At 42.9% G+C, this 19,011-nt stretch overlaps 2 protein-coding genes across 2 annotated transcripts in view; both read right to left on the bottom strand.

Moving 5' to 3' along the window:
• NUDCD3 (NudC domain containing 3) overlaps positions 1-9,522 on the bottom strand; it is a 50,344-nt gene extending 40,822 nt beyond the window's left edge. Inside the window, exons 1-2 of the mRNA XM_089537577.1 lie at positions 9,228-9,522; positions 6,349-6,650 (exon numbers count right to left, since the gene is read on the bottom strand). Of these exons, the coding sequence (XP_089393703.1) occupies positions 6,349-6,650; positions 9,228-9,434 (509 nt within the window). The 5' untranslated portion in view covers positions 9,435-9,522. The remainder of the gene's footprint in view (positions 1-6,348; positions 6,651-9,227) is intronic.
• Positions 9,523-12,025: 2,503 nt separating this feature from the next.
• On the bottom strand, positions 12,026-18,719 carry PGAM2 (phosphoglycerate mutase 2). Its single transcript, XM_089538247.1, has 3 exons — positions 18,222-18,719; positions 15,562-15,742; positions 12,026-12,241 (listed from the first exon to the last, which is right to left on the bottom strand). Exons 1-3 carry the CDS (start codon positions 18,633-18,635, stop codon positions 12,072-12,074), a joined length of 765 nt encoding a protein of 254 aa, XP_089394373.1. The 5' UTR covers positions 18,636-18,719; the 3' UTR covers positions 12,026-12,071.
• Positions 18,720-19,011: the final 292 nt, after the last annotated feature.

The following is a 19,011-nucleotide window of genomic DNA, read 5'->3' as shown; positions in this document are numbered from 1 at the left end:
TCCAAAGAAGGAGACTCCATCACACACCGAGGGAGTGTGTTCCACCGTTAAATAGCTCTCACTGTCAGGAACCTGCTCCTAATGTTGAAGTGGAATCTCTTTTCCTGTAGCTTCCATCTCTATGATCCTAAGGAAAAAATTGCTACTCCATAAATGGCGTCTACATAATGCTGGAACACCATTACATTGTTCGAATACATTGTAATACACTTGTACATGGATGTGTGCCTCTTGACAGATGTACAGAATACCTAAAAGAGATATGGAAGAGACAACCTTGCTATCTGAAGATGATGAAGTCTACTGTCTACTCTAACACATTACCCTCCCTCAAGAAGGGGGGAACAGACCAGCTCCATTGTAAACTTCTGATAGAAGGTTCCTCTGAATCAAAAGAACATCTTACTTTGGAATGCCACTGAAGACTTTTTTAAAATACTGCTCTTCAAATTAACAGTGTGGAGATGTCATGCTCATGTCACTGAACTACACGTACCAACAGCAGTGCTAGGAGGTTGGTGCCCAATGATGATTACAGAGCTCCAGTTTTAGGTCACAGAAAGCTCCTGGGTATCCAGCACTTGGAAAGGGGGCAAGCAAGCCACAAATGGGTCTCACAGGTGCATTAATTCTGCTATTCCAGTGTAACCTAATTCAGCTCAACGATACAGCTCCTGCTATTCTCTGTTGCTATCAAGGCAGCAGCAGATGAGCTCTAGGTGAAAGCAATCCCTTGTGGCTTTAATTACAAATATTGTCATGACCCTTAGTTTCCCTTCAGGAGCATCTATTGCTGCCGCTGCTGCTGCTGCTGTACCACACTTCTCCTAGAAGATCTTACATCTGACCTCCAACACTGTGCTATTCCTCAAGTATGTCATGAAAGAAACTTGCTCGATTTTAAAAAACTGCATAGTTTGACCAAAAATTGTCAATTCCCTCTTACATATACACACATGATTGCCTGTTTGCCAGCTAGAGTGTGTGCACTCAGATTTTTGTAGGAACAGGGGATTCACACTGCAATGGATAGGGTTATACTCCCCCTAAAAAGTAAGGTTTGTAGTTTAAGACTCAGTATTAACTGCGGATACAGATTTCAGCAGTGTCCAGAAGCATATCAGCCCATATGTAGCAACTTTTGGAATGTGTTCAGAAATCTAAAGAAGTCCATGTAAGGGTCCACAGGTCACACAGCCAGATGAAGTCATGAATTAGCAAAATAAGAGGTAACTCCTAATTTGCAAACTCTTCTATGAGTGGGAATTAAGACTTCTTCTTCAAAGTGTCATATGTGTTAATGGTCACATTCACCAAGGAATCTATTTTGGCCTAACTAGTCACTAAAGTACGTACTTTTCAATCTTGTGATGGGAATTCTTCCCTTAACTCAAGAGCTTTCTTTTGGACTAGAACTCCCACCATCCCTGTCAACTAGTCACGTGGGAAAGGGATGGTAGGAATTGTAACCCAAACAATCAGTAAGGCACAAAGTTGGGTAAACCTGCCCTAGAGAAAGCAGAAGCATGCCTTGTGCCGATATGAACCAACCTCAGCCTACATGAAATATCACATTTCCCCATATGAACATGTCTGGGTTTTGAGATCTTAAAGGGAAGGCTTTCTCTTGGATCACTATTCTTACAGGCACATTTGGTGAGGACATGAGAAAGGACTTTCCCAGTGGATGATCCCAGGCTACAGAGCTCACAGGAAGCGAGGATGGTTCCTTTTCTCCTCTCTTTCCACTAGATAGTGAAAGACCTACTGATTCAAAGGCTTTTGAACTGGCTGCTTAGAAGGATCTTTTATTGAGAGAGGTGCTATACCTTCCCCTCACTGTGTTTTTAATGGTTTAAAACTGTTTTAATTCAGTTTTTGGTTTAAAAATAGTGTAATTGTTTTTAAATTGTATTTCAATATTACCATTGATTAGATTTTACCTATATTTTCTTTTAATTCATGTTGTAAACCAAATTGGCGTTAAACTGGGAGAAAGATGTGATATCACACAAACACTTTAAATTGTACTGGTCAGAGATTATCAACCAGATAGGGCAGGAAACTTGTACAGCTGGCCATTCATATCCACATATTCCTTCCCCACAGATTCAACCATCCATGGTTTGAAAAATGTTTTAAAATAAATTCTACCCCCCCACCTTGATTTTATATAAGAGACAGTATTTTACTATACCACTGTATTTAGTAAGCATCCATTTTGCTATCCATAGAGAAACCTGGAACCAAACTCCAGTGGATACCAAGGGCCCACTGTACGATTATTCTTATCTTTTTGCCTTTAACCACCATGTAAATACTGATTTCCTTAAGGAAATCCAGTTTTACCTTTACTTCCTTCTGTGCACAATGGGTTCCTACACAGTCTGTCCCTGCTATACTAGCTTATGCTACCAAGAGAGAGAGCTTAAATCCCAAAGTTCAATTGTGTCAACAGAAGAAACAATAAAGCAAAAGTTTAGCTATGAACAGAGGAATAAAAATGAAGGGAGAATTGAGAATCAGAGTCCAGTAATGTAAATAGAACCAAGAAGACTGCTCTGTGGCACATGCAACACTATTTTAAATACTGTGAAGCAAATGTATGCAGAGCAAAGTCTATAAGTGGGCCAAGTGAGAAGGCAGGCACTGAAAATAAAAAGGAGCTGAGCTCAGATATCAAGAATGATGAAGGGAACTGCTTGTCAAGGCAGATGGGAACGTCTGGGTACAAACGGGTAGAATTCACAGCTCTGCACTCACCAGATGGCAATAAAATAAGACAGCTCTTCCCTCTATTCCAATCCTTCAGAAATGGGAGACATGAGGATCAGGTGATAACCAGGTTCTGCAAATGATCTTTTATAAATACAAGCCAAACTTAAAAGCCTTGGAGAAAATTATCAGGGACATGGATGTTTCACCACCTTCCATTAATCAAACATAAGCATGCCTTGCAAAACTTTCCAAAGTCTGATATCCTGCATCAAACTGTAAATGTAGAAGGAGGAAAAACTGTGCCATATCGATTCCATATTTATGAAACACCGTAGTGAAGTTGCCAAGTTATACTAACCTTGCTGGCACAGAAAGTAAGAAATATCTGCTATGCTTGAATATCAGGGAACTCATGCTTCTGTTTCAAGCTTTCCAGTTTCAACTGGTGGAGGCAAATGGTCATAAATTTAGAAAGCAATTGTGTCAGTCCCCTGTGACCATTTTACTCAGTACTGTCCACATTGACTATAGAGATTAGAGACTGAATCTTTGGCATACAAAGCACATGCTCTATGATCAAGCAACAGACTAACTCTCAGTTACAAGAGTATCATATGACACATCACACACATTACACTCCTCTTTGTTGTTATGTGCCTTCCATTTTTTTCTGACTTATGATGACCCTAAGGTGAATTTATCATGGGGTTTTCTTGGGCTGAGAGTGTGTGAGTCATTCAAGGTTACCCAGTGGGTTTCCATGCCTGAGCGAAGACTTGAACCCTGGTCTTCAGAGTCATAATCCAATGCTCAAACCACTACACCATGCTGGAGTGGTATATTCCACAAATACTCTCTTGCAAAGAGATTATACATATTCATGTCAGACTTTAAGTATTCCATTTCAATGGAGAGCTGCTTTAATTGGAACTAAAACTGGATTTACTCCATAGGCTTCAATCCTACACTCACTTGCCTCTGAGTAAACAAGGCAATGTCTATATGTGTATAAGGCTGCACTGCCATTCAGTTTTCATTTAACACATATCTGACCAGGGCTAGTACTTAGTGGGTTCGATTCCTTGCTTGGCCACAAAACCCACTTAGCAACCTTGGGCAAGTCACACTATCTCAGCCTCACGGGAAGTCTATGGCAAACCTCCTCTGAACCAATTTTGCCAAGAAAACCCCATGAAAAACACCTTAGGGTCACCATAAATCAGAAACAACTTGAAGACAAACCACAACAACAAGAACTTAATCTGCACAGAAGAGGCAAGAAGAGTGAATAAGTTGTTCTGGTCAATGCCCTCACAACAGGAAAGCTCTAAAAGGATACAGGATCTCTTCTATCAATTCAATATGAGTACTCCCTTAGAGAATCATAGAATCATTATAATATTAAACTTATGTAACCTCTCTCTGCATATACACAGTGTATTGCTATGGGTTACTACACTCTTGAAACCCATTTCATTCAACTTTATTCATTCTACTGCTTGAAAACACCCCATAGCTGAACAAGGCACTTCATCTCTAGATCAAAGGAAGTAATAGCACTATTCTATTCTGCTTTGGTCAGGCTTCATTTGGAATACTCTATCCAGTTCTGGGCACCACAATTTAAAAAGGATGTTGAGATGTTGAGGCGTGTCCAGAGGAGGGCCACCAAAATGGTGAAGGGTCTGGAAACCATGCCCTATGATGAGAAATTAAGGGAACATAGTATGTTTAGCCTGGAGAAGAGAGGGTTAAGAGATGATATGATAGCCTTGTTTAAATATTTGAAGAGATGTCATATTGAGGATGGAGCAAGCTTGTTTTCTGCTGCTCCAGAGAACAGAACGTGAAGCAATGGATGCAAGCTAAAGGAAAAGATTCCACATAAACATTAAGAGCAGGTTCCTGACAGTAAGAGCCGTTTAATGGTGGAACACACTCCCTCGGTGTGTGATGGAGTCTCCTTCTTTGGAGGTCTTTAAACAGAGGCTGGATGACCATCTGTCGGGGGTGATTTGGCTGTGAGTTCCTGCATGGCAGGGGGGTGAATTGAATGGCCTTTGTGGTCTCTTCCAACTATATGATTCTATGATTCCTGAATTTAAAACAAATACAATTATACTGAATATATCCAAAGCAGACACACTGTCTAAGCAAGATATAAAGATAAGTATTCACACTATTGAAAAATGTTCATGAGGTGACAGATCACTCTGCAGCTGAAACCTATCTCTAATGAGACTTGGAATAACTAGTAGGCTGTATGACCTACATTGAAGTTAGTTAAGTGAACAAGTATTTTTGTCTCCAGGTAAAAAGAGATGGAAATTTTGTTTCGTAATCTCAATTTGCATCCATTTGTTGCTAGAATTGTACATAATTCATAGCATCTTCTTAGCCAGGCTTTCAGCACTGAATTTTGTCTGGAGGGGAGCCTCAGAGAGTTCACCAGTTCTTCAATATGTTTGTGAGCCCACGCTATCCATTCAGTGGATGCAAGCACCACCCAGTGGCAAATATATATCAACTACAGCAATCTGTACCTTGTGCAAAGTCTTGAGCATGCCAGAAGTGTTCTGACAGCAGATTCCTGAAGATAAGGAATTATAGTAAACAAGGTGGAAGTATTCTTGGCCCCAAAAACCTTATTTATTGTTTTGAGTCTACAAGTTATAGAACTATTTGGGATATCTTTTCCTCAAAACTGAAAGAATTCATATCAGTTTGGTGATGGCAGTGTAAAGGAGATGTATCTTTGTATATACTGTATGTGGACAGTTTGATTTTTTTATCTTGTATTTTATATGTTGTAATTTTGTAGCTCTATTTAGTATTCTATTGATATAGTCAGCTGACTAATCAATAAACTTGTTATTTTTATTTGTGCAACACTTAAAAGTGAATTGAAGCACAGTTCTATTTAAAATAAACACATTAAAAACACAAGTTAAAACAGTTTTAAAGACACATTTAAACACAGGGTTGAAAATAAACAAAGTTTTTAAAAAAAAACCCAAGTATGATAGCTTTTTCAGTTTAAACCAAGTTTTTTTTAATTTAAGTTAGGTTTTTTGCATTAATGTGTAGGACTGCACCAATATAGGCCAGAATCAGAAATTAAGTAGTGAAATAAAGTTCAGATGTTATGGCAACTAGAATAATTATTATTCTTTTTAAAAGTGCTCTTTTAAAGCAAGTTGTTTTGTTTGAACTTGTGTTAACTGAAGGATTTGTTTCTGAACGACATTTCTTGAACTATAAAATAAAGCGATTAAAAAGATGCAACTGATATTGGATACTGGCCTAACAATGAACAACTGCCAATAAACTGTTAAAAGCTTAAAATGTTTAAATTCAAACAGTCGTTGTTTTTTCCAGTAGGAAAATAGTAATAACAGCCAGTCTTTTAAAAAAAACCCAACAACATTAGAATACTCAATTGAAAATCCAAGAGTGCTTTTTTACAAGTCATTTGGTTTAATCCAAGGTTTAAGCCACGTTTTAAACCAACTTGGTTTAAACCAGCCAACCCTGTTTAGACATAATAACATAAAGAGGTTAAACCTTGCCAGCTCATTAACTTAGACAAAACATTCACTACAAAGATGAAGCACCTTCACAGTCTCTCACCTGGGCTTGGTTTCTATGGGGGCAGCAATAGCCGCTGGTAGTTCTGCTGCTGTACTTGTGGCTTCTGTTTCTGCTTTCTCCTCCTCTGGTGTGGGTTTCTCTGACTCCACAGCCTTTCCACCATCCAGTGTTGAGTCATGTTCCACTGCTGAGTTGATCTCGACCTCCTCAGCAACAGCAGGTACTTTTATTCTCTCTCCTGCAGCTGCCAGATCTTCCTCTCTCTTTTTAATTTTTTCCTCAAGCTCTTGATGCCGTCTGTCATCATCTTGACGGGCCAGATGTTCAAAGTTTTTGAAAGCCTGCAAGTGTTAGAGAAATCAAATAAAGGACCTAATTGTTAACCTATATAGATAATCATAGGAGGCCTGGCAAACAGATTACTCAGTTTAGGGAGAGGACAATGCCTCCTGTTATACCAGACCACTTCAGCAAGTGCTTTCAAGTACTGAAACTTTTAAAGCAGGATCAGTCCATAGTATCAATACCTTTGAAGGATGGGAAACTATGGCCTGTTACAGACTGCCAAAATAAAGCTGCTTTGGGTCTCTTTGGAGGTATGCTATTTAAATGATGCATGGGTCCTAAGAGTCCAGAGGTCACGCCAAAGCCACACTCCATTCCTAAGCACTGGAGTTCAGCTTTGGTGCAGCTTCCGGATTCTTAGGATGCATGCATCATTTAAACAGCATACCTCCAAAGAGACCCGAAGAAGCTTTATTTTGGCAGTCTGTAACAGGCCTATAATGGCAAGATAAACAAATAAATGCCTATTGAGATGCCACAGGATTTCCAGAAAGAGGCCATAAGGGGGAAAAAATAACTAACATGGGGCCTGAACAGACAGGCCAAAATAAAGCTGCTTCGGGTCTCTTTGAAGGTATGCCTTTTAAATGATGCATGTGTCCTAAGAGGCCAGAAGCCACACCAAAGCCATGCTCCAGTCTTAAGGACTGGACCGCAGCTTTGGCTCAGCTTCTGGCCTCTTAGGATGCGCATGTCATTTAAACAGCATACCTCCAAAGTGTCCCGAAGCAGCTTTATTTTGGCCTGTCTGTTCAGGCCCAAAGATTGTTGAAGATGTCACAGTATTTTGTACATTTGCTGTAAGACAGCTGTCCTTCCAATATAACACCAGTGACATGCATTTATGAATTAATACTGGTTTATCTATTAAGCCATTATCCTGTTCACAAGAGGGGACAACCTGTTGTATCCAAGAGAGTGATGAGCTGCCAGTGGAAGGACAAAGTGCTGTGTTCTTCTTTCCACAGTCCACCACACTTCTATGATGAAGTGTGGCATAGTACTAGCAGAAAGCCTCAAAGACCTGGAACAGCTACTAAGGAAGGTCAAAGAAGAAAGTGCAAAGGCAGGCTTAATGTTGAACAGAAATAATGGCCACCTTCACAAGTTCAACCCAGACGACAAAGAAATAGAAATAGCAAAAGAATTCCCATACCTTGAGTCAAACATTGATAGAAACAGGGACTGCAGTCAGGAAATCGGAAGATTAAGAATGGGGAGGGTGGCTATGAAAGAACTAGAAATGATTCTAAAACATAAAGATATACAGCTGAGCACAAATGTTAGAGTCATACAAGCCATTGTGTTCCCTGTTGCCCTGTATGGATGTGAGAGCTGGACATTTAAGAAGGAAGATAGGAAGAAAACCCCTTCATTTGAGACGTGGGGCTAGAGAAGAGTGCTCACAATCCCATGGACTACAGCCAAAAGGACCAAGAAATGGGTCCTGGAGCAGATCAAGCCTGGAAGAAGCCAAGATGACAAGACTGAGACTGTCGTACTTTGGACACATCATGAGAAGGAAGGAGTCATTGGGAAAGACAATAATGCTGGGAAAGGTGGAGGGAAAAAGGAAGAGAGGAAGGCCACATGCCAGATGGACGATGGACTCTATTAAGGAGATCACAGGTTTTATGGGGTTGCGGGTATTAAGCAGAGCTGTGGAGGACAGAGGGTCTTGGAGATGTCTCATCCAGAGGGTATGCAAACATAGGATAGCTAACTTGATTTCTATCCTGCTTTTAGGCAAACCTGCATAGTAAGTAGATTGCATCCATTGCTGTCTTGACACAATGATCTGGGGTAGCATTTGACTTCCCACACTCTTCCAGTGAAAGGGATCTAGGAGTCCAAGTAGACTACAAGTTGAACATGAGTCAACAGTGCGATGCGGCAGCTAAAAAGGCCAATGCTATTTTAGGCTGCATTGATAAATAGAAGTATAGTGTCCAGATCAAGGGAAGTAATAGTGCCACTATATTCTGCTTTGGTCAGGCCCCACTTGGAATACTGTGTCCAGTTCTGGGCAACACAATTCAAAAAGGACATTGAGAAACTGGAGCCATGTGTCCAAAGGAGGGCAACTAAAATGGTGAAAGGTCTGGAAACCATGAAGCCCTTTGAGGAATGACTGAGGGAGCTGGGGATGTTTAGCCTGGAGACAAGAAGGTTAAGGGGTGATATGACAGCCCTGTTCAAATATTTGAAGGGATGTCATACTGAAGAGGGAGCAAGCTTGTTTTCTGCTGCTCCAGAGAATAGGACCCAGAACAATGGATGCAAGCTGCAGGAAAAGAGATTCCACCTCAACATTAGGAGGAACTTCCTGAGAGTAAGGGCTGTTTGACAGAGGAACACACTCCTTCCTTGGAGTGTAATGGAGCCTCCCTCCTTGGAGGTCTTTACACAGAGGATGGATGGCCATCTGTCAATGGGGATGCTTTGATGGAGAGTTCCTGCATGGCAGGATGGGCTTGGGCTTCTTCAGGGCCCTTTTGGGGTCTCTTCCAACTCCATGATTCTAGGGTGGCCGTTAACAACTACCACAAGGGCCCCCTCTGCTCCCAACTCACCCGGAGGGCCATGGCCCTGGCAGCCCCCGGGGGGAACCCGAGCCGGTCGGAGGGCTGCAGGAGGAGGCGGTAGAAGTCGGTCTTGCGGTACAAGAAGCCGAAGAGGACGTCGAGGAACTCCTGGACGCCGCCCACGTGCTGCAGGATGCCCAACAGCGCCTGGTCGTACATGGCCGTCAGGGCGCCGGGGCCGGAGCCGGGCTCCATTCCGCCGCCAGGGAAAAGGAAGCTCCGGGGAAGAAGGAGAACGCAGCAGCCTCCGCCGCTGCTGTCAGGGCAACTTCCAACTCTGAGGGGTCACGTGATCTGAGGGACACTTCCGGTCTCTGGTCCGTCTCGAAAATGTGTCCCCCGAGTAACTTCCGCTTCCAGAGATACCGCGTTAACTCTTTGTCTGGCTCTTTGCTATGGAATTCTGGGAGTTGGAGCTTGTTGTGGGACCCCGCTCCGCTCTGGGCCCCACAACAAGCTCCAACTCCCAGAATTCCATAGCAAAGAGCCAGACAGAGTTAAAGCGGTGCCAAACCGGGTTATTCTTCCAATGTGGATGCTAACCTAGATTACTGTCTTTTAAGGGACTGTTGGACTACAGCTCCCAGAAGCCTCAGCCATCTTGGCCAATAGCCTGGGCTTCTGGGAGTTGAAGTCCAAAATCCCCATTTAAAATACACAGTTTGGGGATCACTGCAAGCCAAACTGGAAGGCTGTATTTGTTTGGCCGTGTTAATTAATTAATTAATTAATACATTTTAATTGTTGTTTTTATTGTTGTTGTGAACTGCTATGTTTTGTTTTTGTTTTTTGCTATTTGTTGCTAGTGTGATTCGCTATGTTGTTTGAATGTTGTTGTTATTTGCTATGTATATGTTGTAACCCGCCCTGATTCCTTGTGCTTGGGCAGGATATAAATAAGTCATTATTATTAAACCATAATAAGTATACACTCGTTCACTAGATTTATCACACTGCATTCTTACAGTGCGGCTATTCCACTTTGACTGCCCTGGCTGCCTCCTGTGACATCCTGGCGTTTGCAGTTTAAAGAGGGGCATTGGGAATTCTCAGCCAGAGGGCCTCACTGAACTACAAACCCCAGAATGCCACAGGAAGCAGCCAGAGCTGTTAAAGTGGAATGGCAGCACTATAATAGTAGGGTAATGTGGATATCCACATTACCCTACTACACTCTTCTTATAGTGCTGCTATTCCACTTTGACAGCTATGGCTGCCTCCTGTGCCATTCTGGGGTTGGCAGTTTAACGAGGGAAATTGAGAATTCTCAACCAGAGAGCTCTTAGCCCCTCACTGAACTACAAACCCCAGAATGCTCCAGAGACTAGGACCCAGAACAATGGATGCAAGCTACAGGAAAAGAGATTCCACCTCAACATTAGGAGGAACTTCCTGAGAGTAAGGGCTGTTCGACAGTGGAACACACTCCTTCCTCAGAGTGTAGTGGAGTCTCCTTCCTTAGAGGTCTTTAAACAGAGGCTGAATGGCCATCTGTCAATGGAGATGCTTTGATTGAGATTTCCTGCATGGCAGAATGGGGCTGGACTGGATGGCCCTATGATTCTTTCCACCAATGCTGGGGTCTGTGAATGGCTTATAGGATGGAGAAACACTGGTCCTCAGAGTCCTAGTCCAATGTTCAAACCACTACATCATGCTAGTTTTGTGGCTGAGTTGTCATCTGAAACCTAGTTTCCCAGTGCCTAGTCCAACACTCAAAGCACTACACACTGGCTCAATAGGCCAGTGTATTAAAAAAAGAAGAAATATAGCTGCAAGGAGACTTTCATGACTAGCAATTCTCCCTGTTGCTGCTCACCTTTTATTTTTTTTTCAGGGGGGGCACCTAGGGCCCTCCCAAATGTGTACTTCCCACCTCTGAATTATAGGATTGCCTCTCATGATACACTTTCCCCCTTCACTGAGTTTCTGCACATTTCTCACCACATCCCCAGTCATTCCTTGCTCCCGACTGGACTGGGATGCCCTCTCCTGGAAGAACTCTGTGCAGAAAATGACAAGGATAGGATTGATGCTGCTATGAGTGTAGCTGAGGCAAATAGATGTCTGGTGGAGATAGTAGAAGGTTGTCATGCTGACCAGCTGCAACCCATGATAGAGAGTAAGTTACGACTGTGAGTGTCATGCGGATCATGTTCCAGCGGAAGGCAGATGCCTAGCAATGGAGATGGCGCATGGCATGGAAAAGGTGTAGAATCAATGAATACTGCACAGTAATAAACAGTAAAGGGAACAGGAAGGCCAGTAATGATGATAGATGGTGTATCAGTATATGTTGTGTGGACTTGATAAGTCAGCCTCAACTAAATCACCTTGGCTTCCAGGGATATGTTAGGTTTGATCTATTCTTGGTCCCATTTGTTTGTCTTTTTGGCTATCCTCAGCACTCTTCTCCAGCAGCACATCTCAAAATAATTAACTTCCTTCTCATCCACTTCTTCATTGTCCAACTCTCACATCTGAACATGGTAACAGGGAATATAATGGCTTGTACAATTCTTTACTTTCATGCTCATTTATACATCTTGACATGTTATGGTGACAACCCCCCCCCCCCCCCCGGCAACCATAAAATCTTGGTGTCTTGGTTCCTAAGACCATCAGAAATATGTGTTTTCTGCTGGTCTTAGGCAACCCTTGTGAACCCAAAGGGGCCACGACCCACAGGTTGAGAACCGCTGCTCTAGTTAAACAATAATGGTGTAATTCCCCTCTCCCTTTGGTGAATAGAGTTCCCAATTGGACAGATTTGATTCACACAAGTGGGTTTTTCAGATGTTTTATTTCACCGGTGCCTTGTCCCTCTTCCTCTCACTTTTTGACCTTGCCCTGGGCTGCCACAGCTTCCATGGCCTTCCGCACGGTTTCTTCATCACCCAGGAACTGCATGGGCTTCGTAGGTTTCAGATTGTCATCCAGTTCATACACAATGGGAATCCCAGTTGGAAGGTTGAGTTCCATGATGGCCGCATCAGACATCCCTGGGAGGAAACAAGGAAATATGGCAGTGTTTCTGTTATGTGCGTTTTTCCACATTCACGGGGGTCCTGTGCCCCTAACCTCACCAAATGTGGAGGGATGAGGTACACCGATTGTACAATGAACACAAGCATGTATCACAGTCTCTGCTGAAAGATACACTGGAAGTCTCACAGGAAGCCACCAGCAGAGGGCATCACGGAAGCAGCAGAAAAGCAGGAGTCAGTCACCTTGTCTGACCTTACACAATTTGCTGCCTTTTCTTCCTCTCGAATTGTGACAAGCCTTCTTGGCATGCCTGTGACCTTTTGGGACAGTTGCATCCAGAGAGGTCAAGGAAACAAAATCTTAGGGTGGAAGCAATAGGTAGAAAGGCTACCGGCAGGGCCTGAGAGTAAAAGGGCAGTAGCCAAGCCTGGGAATAAGAACTTCACCCTTCCCTGCCCTTAAGTCTTGTAATGCGACTCCAGACTGGAAATAGCAACGCAACCTTCAGCAGACTGCAAGTCAAAGAGCACTCGGCTCTTTTATCAGCTGCTCAGGATTTTGTCTTGACCAGAAGCACCTTGTGTCCCACTGTCACTGAAACCATGAGCATGAACACATTGTCTGGTTAGAGCCGTGGTTCCCAAACTTTGGTTCTCCAGATGTTTTGGACTACAGATCCCAGAATTCCTGACTGTTGGACAAGTTGGCTAGAGCATCTGGGAGTTGAAGGCCAAAACTCCTGGAGAACCAAAGTTTAGGAACCACTGCGTTAAATACATCGCTTTCCAACTGGAAGTACTGGGATTTTTGTACTTTTTAAAAGCAAGAGGATTACATTTGCCAGCCTTTTTGCTCCTAGAGTTAAAGTAGATTTAATCTAAAACCAGGACACTGTCCTAGAATAAGGGTGGCCCTTGAGATGCTTTGGTGTACATAGTGAGAAGCAGCCATGCTGACTAGGATTTGAAATCCAAAACATATGGAGGGCCAAAGGTTTCTCAGCTCAGCAGGGATAAAGCCTCATTTTGAATGTAAGCAGACCTTTCCTCTCTTATTCCATCTCAAGGCATCATAGACACACCATGATTTCACCATCACACCTATTTTCCCAACTGTCCCTGCATTTTGCAACATCTTGTTTGAGAAATAAGATCTGTAGATCCCAAATGCATGCTCTCATTTTGTGCACTTGTAGTTGGCCATATACAAATACAAGTTTGAGCATTTTTTCTTATGGTCAGTGTGGCTACTTTTCCTTTTCTTATGGGCTAATGAATATGCCCTATGCTATTCAGAAATGTTTCCTGCAGAAAACACTACACAGTTGAGGGTTTCTAACAAACATATCCGGGGAAGCCATGATGGTGATATAACAAAGTACAATATGTATTTTGCATCATGTATGTTTTGCATTTTTGTTGCCCCAATAAAGGTAGCACTGTTTGTGGATTTAGGGTTTTCCAAGACAGACAGAAGCAGTTAAGGTTCAAGTGGGAAAGAGTCTGAGTACATAACTGGGAAGCCACAGGCCTGGCACTCAGCCTAGCTAAAGGTCACTTGTAAGTGATATAGTTTTTCATGGTAGTGAGGACACAGCCGTCTTCTCTGGTACCCTGGCCTCAGGGACAGTCTCCAAGCATCTCTTACTAAATCAGTCTTTGAAGCTGGAAGCATGTGGATGTTGGGTGATGGGATCTTAACTTGCATTTGAGCAGGGATCTGTAGCTCAGCAGTCACCAGCCCCAGCCTTACTGTTAAGTGGATTGAGACGACTTAGGCAACAGATGCTGGGGAGTGGGGAACAATGCCAATCCCCCATTTGTTCTTCCCGAGTCCTGTGATTCCTCTTTGCTTCACATTCCACTCTGTGCCACATGGCCTGTCTTTTAAAACCATTTAAAGGTTTTTAAACAACATTTTAACCTGCACCTTTTCAGTGTTCTATGTGCTGGTAGGAATGGGGGAAAGAAGCAGCATCTTGGATTTTGCCTTAGGCAGTAAAATGTCTTGGGACCACATGGGTAGGATCACACCTTCTTTGCATGCAGATAGTCCCAGGTTCCTGCCTGCTCTGGGGTAGATATTAAAAAGATTGCCTGGAATCCTAGAAAGTACATTGACAAGTAGTACACATGGTACTGAGTTCAACAGGGCTATAGTCTGACTTGGCATAAGTCAGCTTCCTGCATCCCTAGCCCCTAAGCACAGGTTTACCCAACTTGATAGCATTTAGTTTTTAATGCTTAAAACCTTTCAGATTTCGAAGGCACTTTCCAAAGGGTTGCAGCTCTTGTTGTTACAGCGTTGAGGGCTAGAAACTTGATCTTTTTTATAAAAAAGGAAGCCAATGATTTTTGGCAGGGGGTTAAGTCAGATTCTAAATGCATCATTCTCTGTCCTTGCAATGAGTGGTTATGAAATCCTTTGTGTAAGTAGCTAGAAACTAAGGGAATGGATCTGCCTTGATAACAAGGACAGCCTAAATATTTTTTCTGCCTGAAGCTAAAGAGAAGATGGTGCTCAACATGTTGAAGCTCAACAGCCTAGTAATTAAATCTCACTTCGATGCTGGTATTTGGGCAGCACTTTATACTGCAGCTGAGGGCACCACAGGCTACCTTAGCAAGATCAGGGCAAACTTTTAGGACACATAGCTCTGTTTTACAACATTTTATCACTACTCCTTGCCCCACTGGCCTCTGCTGCCTGAGGGGTCCATCCCTGTCAACCTATTAAATGGCCCAATTCTACTGGGGGATTCTGCCTCTCCTTGAATAACATGCCCATAAATGCTACAGGCCAGGCAGAATGGAAAGGGACTAGCATTACTGTATATACTGATGTATAAATCTAGAAATTTTAGTCAAAAAATTGATCCAAAAAACCTGGGTCAACTTATCCATTAATCAATGTATATAAGTACATAAGTGCATGTATGTACATTTGTAAGTACTTGCTTTAACTTCTTTTTTTAAAAGGAACCATCTCATTCTCTGAATGGAGTGGTAAAAAGTGAGAGCTTAGTCTGTCCTAGGTGCACCTAAAAGAAGTACTGACTCTCCTTGACTCTCTCATCCATCCAGTCTTTAGGATGAACACAAACAGTTATGTCTGCCAGAATTTTATAAATTTTTTGGCATTGTTTCCCTTTGCTTCATCCTTTACAGCCTTTGTCGGATGCTCCTAAGTTTTACTCTCGATTTATCCAAGGGTCATATATCAAAATTCATAATTTTGACTCCAAAACCTGCTTTCAACTTATACATTAGGTTGACTTGTAGTTGAGTATATATGGCATATGCTCAAGTCAGGTAATGTACAAGTTGACCCTTACCTTCTAAGTGCTTGACAATCCCTCGAAGGCTGTTTCCATGGGCAGCAATTAGTACTCTCTTGCCGGCTTTGATCTGGGGTGCAATCTCTTCATTCCAGAAAGGCAGGGCTCGGGCGATGGTGTCCTTCAGGCTCTCACAAGAAGGCAGATCCCCAGGCTTCAAAGAAGCATAACGCCGGGCCTGGATAGTGCAAAGGAAAAGAGAGAATGCTGAAACCTTGTAGAGGTGTGGAGGCTTAAAGATTGTAAGCCTGAGGGCAGGGAAATGTCTAATTAAAAAGATTGTATGTACAGCACTGTGTAAATTTACAGCGCTTTATAAATAAAGGTTAATAATAATAATAATAAAGGCTTGAGGCCAACTTTAGGATTTAAGAATGAAATAATAGGGCTGAATTGATTGCAAGGATAGGATGACCACAAACAGGAGACAAGAATAACTACATTTCCATCATCCAAAGGTTATGTGCCCATCAATTATTAATTCATCAATGGTGAACGAAAGATATATAGCAAATCACAGAAGTGATCATGTTGTCCCTGTTGGCAGGTGACAGTAATGTCTAAAATAGGAGCAAAGAATCTTTAATGTTTTTAGATGTTCTAATCCCACACAATATGGCCAGTGGTTATGGATATAGTCCAAAACACATGGAGGGGCCCAAGCCTATCCACCTTAGATCTAAAATAGGCCGTTTCTTTTAAGCTTGAGGAACTGAAGGAAGGTAAAATACAAGATGTTTGTGAGAAAGGTAGTATTTGTTGTCATTTGGTACAATCCATTCTAGGGTGTATCACAGCCATTGTATTCCATTTTCTACATTATAAATCACAGTAGATAAATGATGGATAATGAAAATCATATGAATTGTGTATAATATATTAATTGTATATAACAAATACACATAATATATAGTACAAAACAAGAAGGTTGCATTACAGGTTGATAAATTTAAGGAAGCCACAGCCCTGGGTTTGCAGGACTTGAGCAGACAGGGTGCCTTGGAGGTCTCTCATTCATTCTTTCATTCATGCGTGAAAGCCAATTTGAAGTCAGTTAACAACAATAATACAATACGTATAGGATAAATTATTATACAGTATACAGTGTATATTATATATGGATTTACTGTATTAAGTAAAAATAAATGAATTAATGTCATGGGTCAATCAAATTCTTCTGAAGTTAGAAATTATTCAGTTATCATGGCTCTGGAAATCCAGAGAAGGAATAGCTTTCAGTTCTACATTTAAGCATGGACAACTAAATGTGGCAGCCCTTTTAAAAATGGCACTAGATCAGTGGTGTCACTAGGATTGGTTCAGGGTGACCAGATGCTCTCACTGCATAGGAGAACAAGGCGCTGCAAAATGGAGGATGTCCAAAAAAAATGTCGAACATGACCAAACAAAAGCTTTAAAACACTCATAGAAACACAAATGTATGCTTCTTAGCCTTGCTCCAAATGGATTTTTGGAACTCCTCCTGGACAGAAGGTTGAAATGTAGGACATGCCCTGGGTTGGTGCCATCCCAGTAGCCAGGCCACCTCTGCTGTGGTGGGAGTGGGGTGCTGCTGCCACCATGCAACCTTTTCTGAGTCTGGCTGAGCCACCAGGTGAGCAGGAAAGGGAGGCAACTCCCTTTTCCTCCTGGTCAGCAGAGATACCAGACCCAGAAGTTAGCCCCTGGTGGGCTTGGGTTCCTCCTGCATCTGACAGCTTTTTTCCTGCTCAGCTGGCAGCCCTGCCAGACCTGGAAGGAGCTGCTGGATGGTAGCATTTCCCCATTTGCACCAGCATCTGCAGTTGACAGATGACAGAAGCACCCTGCCTGGCAAAGTGGGGTAGTCAGGAGGGCCTTGAGTGAGATGGAAGCAAATGCCTCATTGGGTGTTCACTCTCCTAAGGTGTCACCCTGTGTAGTTTGCACCCTACCAGCCCTCTACTGATGCCCCTTTACTAAATTACTGAAGTACTGGGAGCTGAGCAGGAGGAGTACATTTAATGATAACGACATTCCTTTCGAATTGCCTACAGACCCTTTTCATGATCTGCTCTAGAATCTTTCTTGGTTTGAATGTCAGGCTTACTGGGTGGTAATTGTTTTGGTCCTAGTAGCAACACTACTATTATCTATTGCATCTACATAACATACTCCCATGTCCATTTATGACCAATCTCACTCTTTTTAAAAGGGCCAGTAGCTACCCGCTGCATGCGAAGACCCTTTTTAGTGATATCCAACTATTTTCATAGGTTTTAACCTGTTAGTGGCCGTGGTGCTGTTGTAACTGTTTCTCTTTGGCTATTACTCCTGCCTTTACTCCAAGAAGCTCATAGTAACACTGATAAGTCTTCACAACCCATTTCATCTTTGCAACCACCACATAAGGAAGGCTAGATCAGCCTGGGGACTTTATTTTTGGAACTACAACTCTCAGAATCCCCCAGTCAACATGGTCAGAACGGGAAAATAACTTTTCCAAGCTATGGAGAAGACAGAAAGACCAACTGAAGGTCAGTGAGCTTCAAGGTTGAAAAAGAATTTGAATTGAGGTCTACTCTTCTAGCTCTACTCTCTGACCACCAAGGACCACCACCTCTCCCTCCAAAGCTCCACACCAGGTAACCATTTCTGAGCCAGCTTTGTGCACTGACCTTGCTGATGATTTGATAGTAAGGGTGCGCCTCATCCATGGGTGGTGGTGGGATGTCAAAGGAACGTCTCCATATCTTCACCTGCTCTTCCCCATGCTTGGCTGCAGTCTCAGCCTTGTTGAGTCCTGTCAGACCCCCATAGTGGCGCTCGTTGAGGCGCCAGGTGCGCACCACGGGAAGCCACATCTGGTCAATACCGTCCATGATGTACCACAGGGTGCGGATGGCCCTCTTCAGCACTGATGTGTAGCAGATGTCAAACTCGTAGCCTGCATCCTTGACAGCTTGGGCCCCACGCTGGGCTTCCTCCTTCCCTTTCTCACTCAGCTCTGCATCGAACCAGCCGCAGAAACGGTTCTCCTGGTTCCAGGTGCTCTCGCCGTGCCTCACAATCACAAGCCGGTGGGTTGGCATTTCTCTAGTAGAGAGGAAGACTAGGTGTACCTCAGCAAGCACAGAACAAGACACTTGGCCCTAAAACACCCACACTGAAATGGCTATGCTCTCACCATTTATACTACTCTCTCCTCACTGCCCCACCTTCACCCCTTGCGACCAATCTACTCCTTTTTGGAAAAGACTGACAGCAGCAGGCAGCCATTCATGAAGACTGAGACCACACGCCTTCCAGTCTGGCTGAGGTCCTGTGTTGCAAAAAATAGCAACCAAGAGGCTTCCCATCCCATTAAATCCAGAAATAGCTGGAGGGTTGGAAGGGCTGTGACCTTTTCTTTGAGAGGCCTGTTTCTAGGAGAGGGGATGAGAAATAGAGCTACAAGTTTCTCCTCTC

Source organism: Sceloporus occidentalis, unplaced genomic scaffold, assembly GCF_023333645.1.
Source record: "Sceloporus occidentalis isolate IW3139 unplaced genomic scaffold, rSceOcc1.0.p SCAF_9, whole genome shotgun sequence".
In the NCBI taxonomy this organism is placed as follows: Eukaryota; Metazoa; Chordata; class Lepidosauria; order Squamata; family Phrynosomatidae; genus Sceloporus; species Sceloporus occidentalis.
This window is presented reverse-complemented; position numbering and strand designations above follow the sequence as displayed.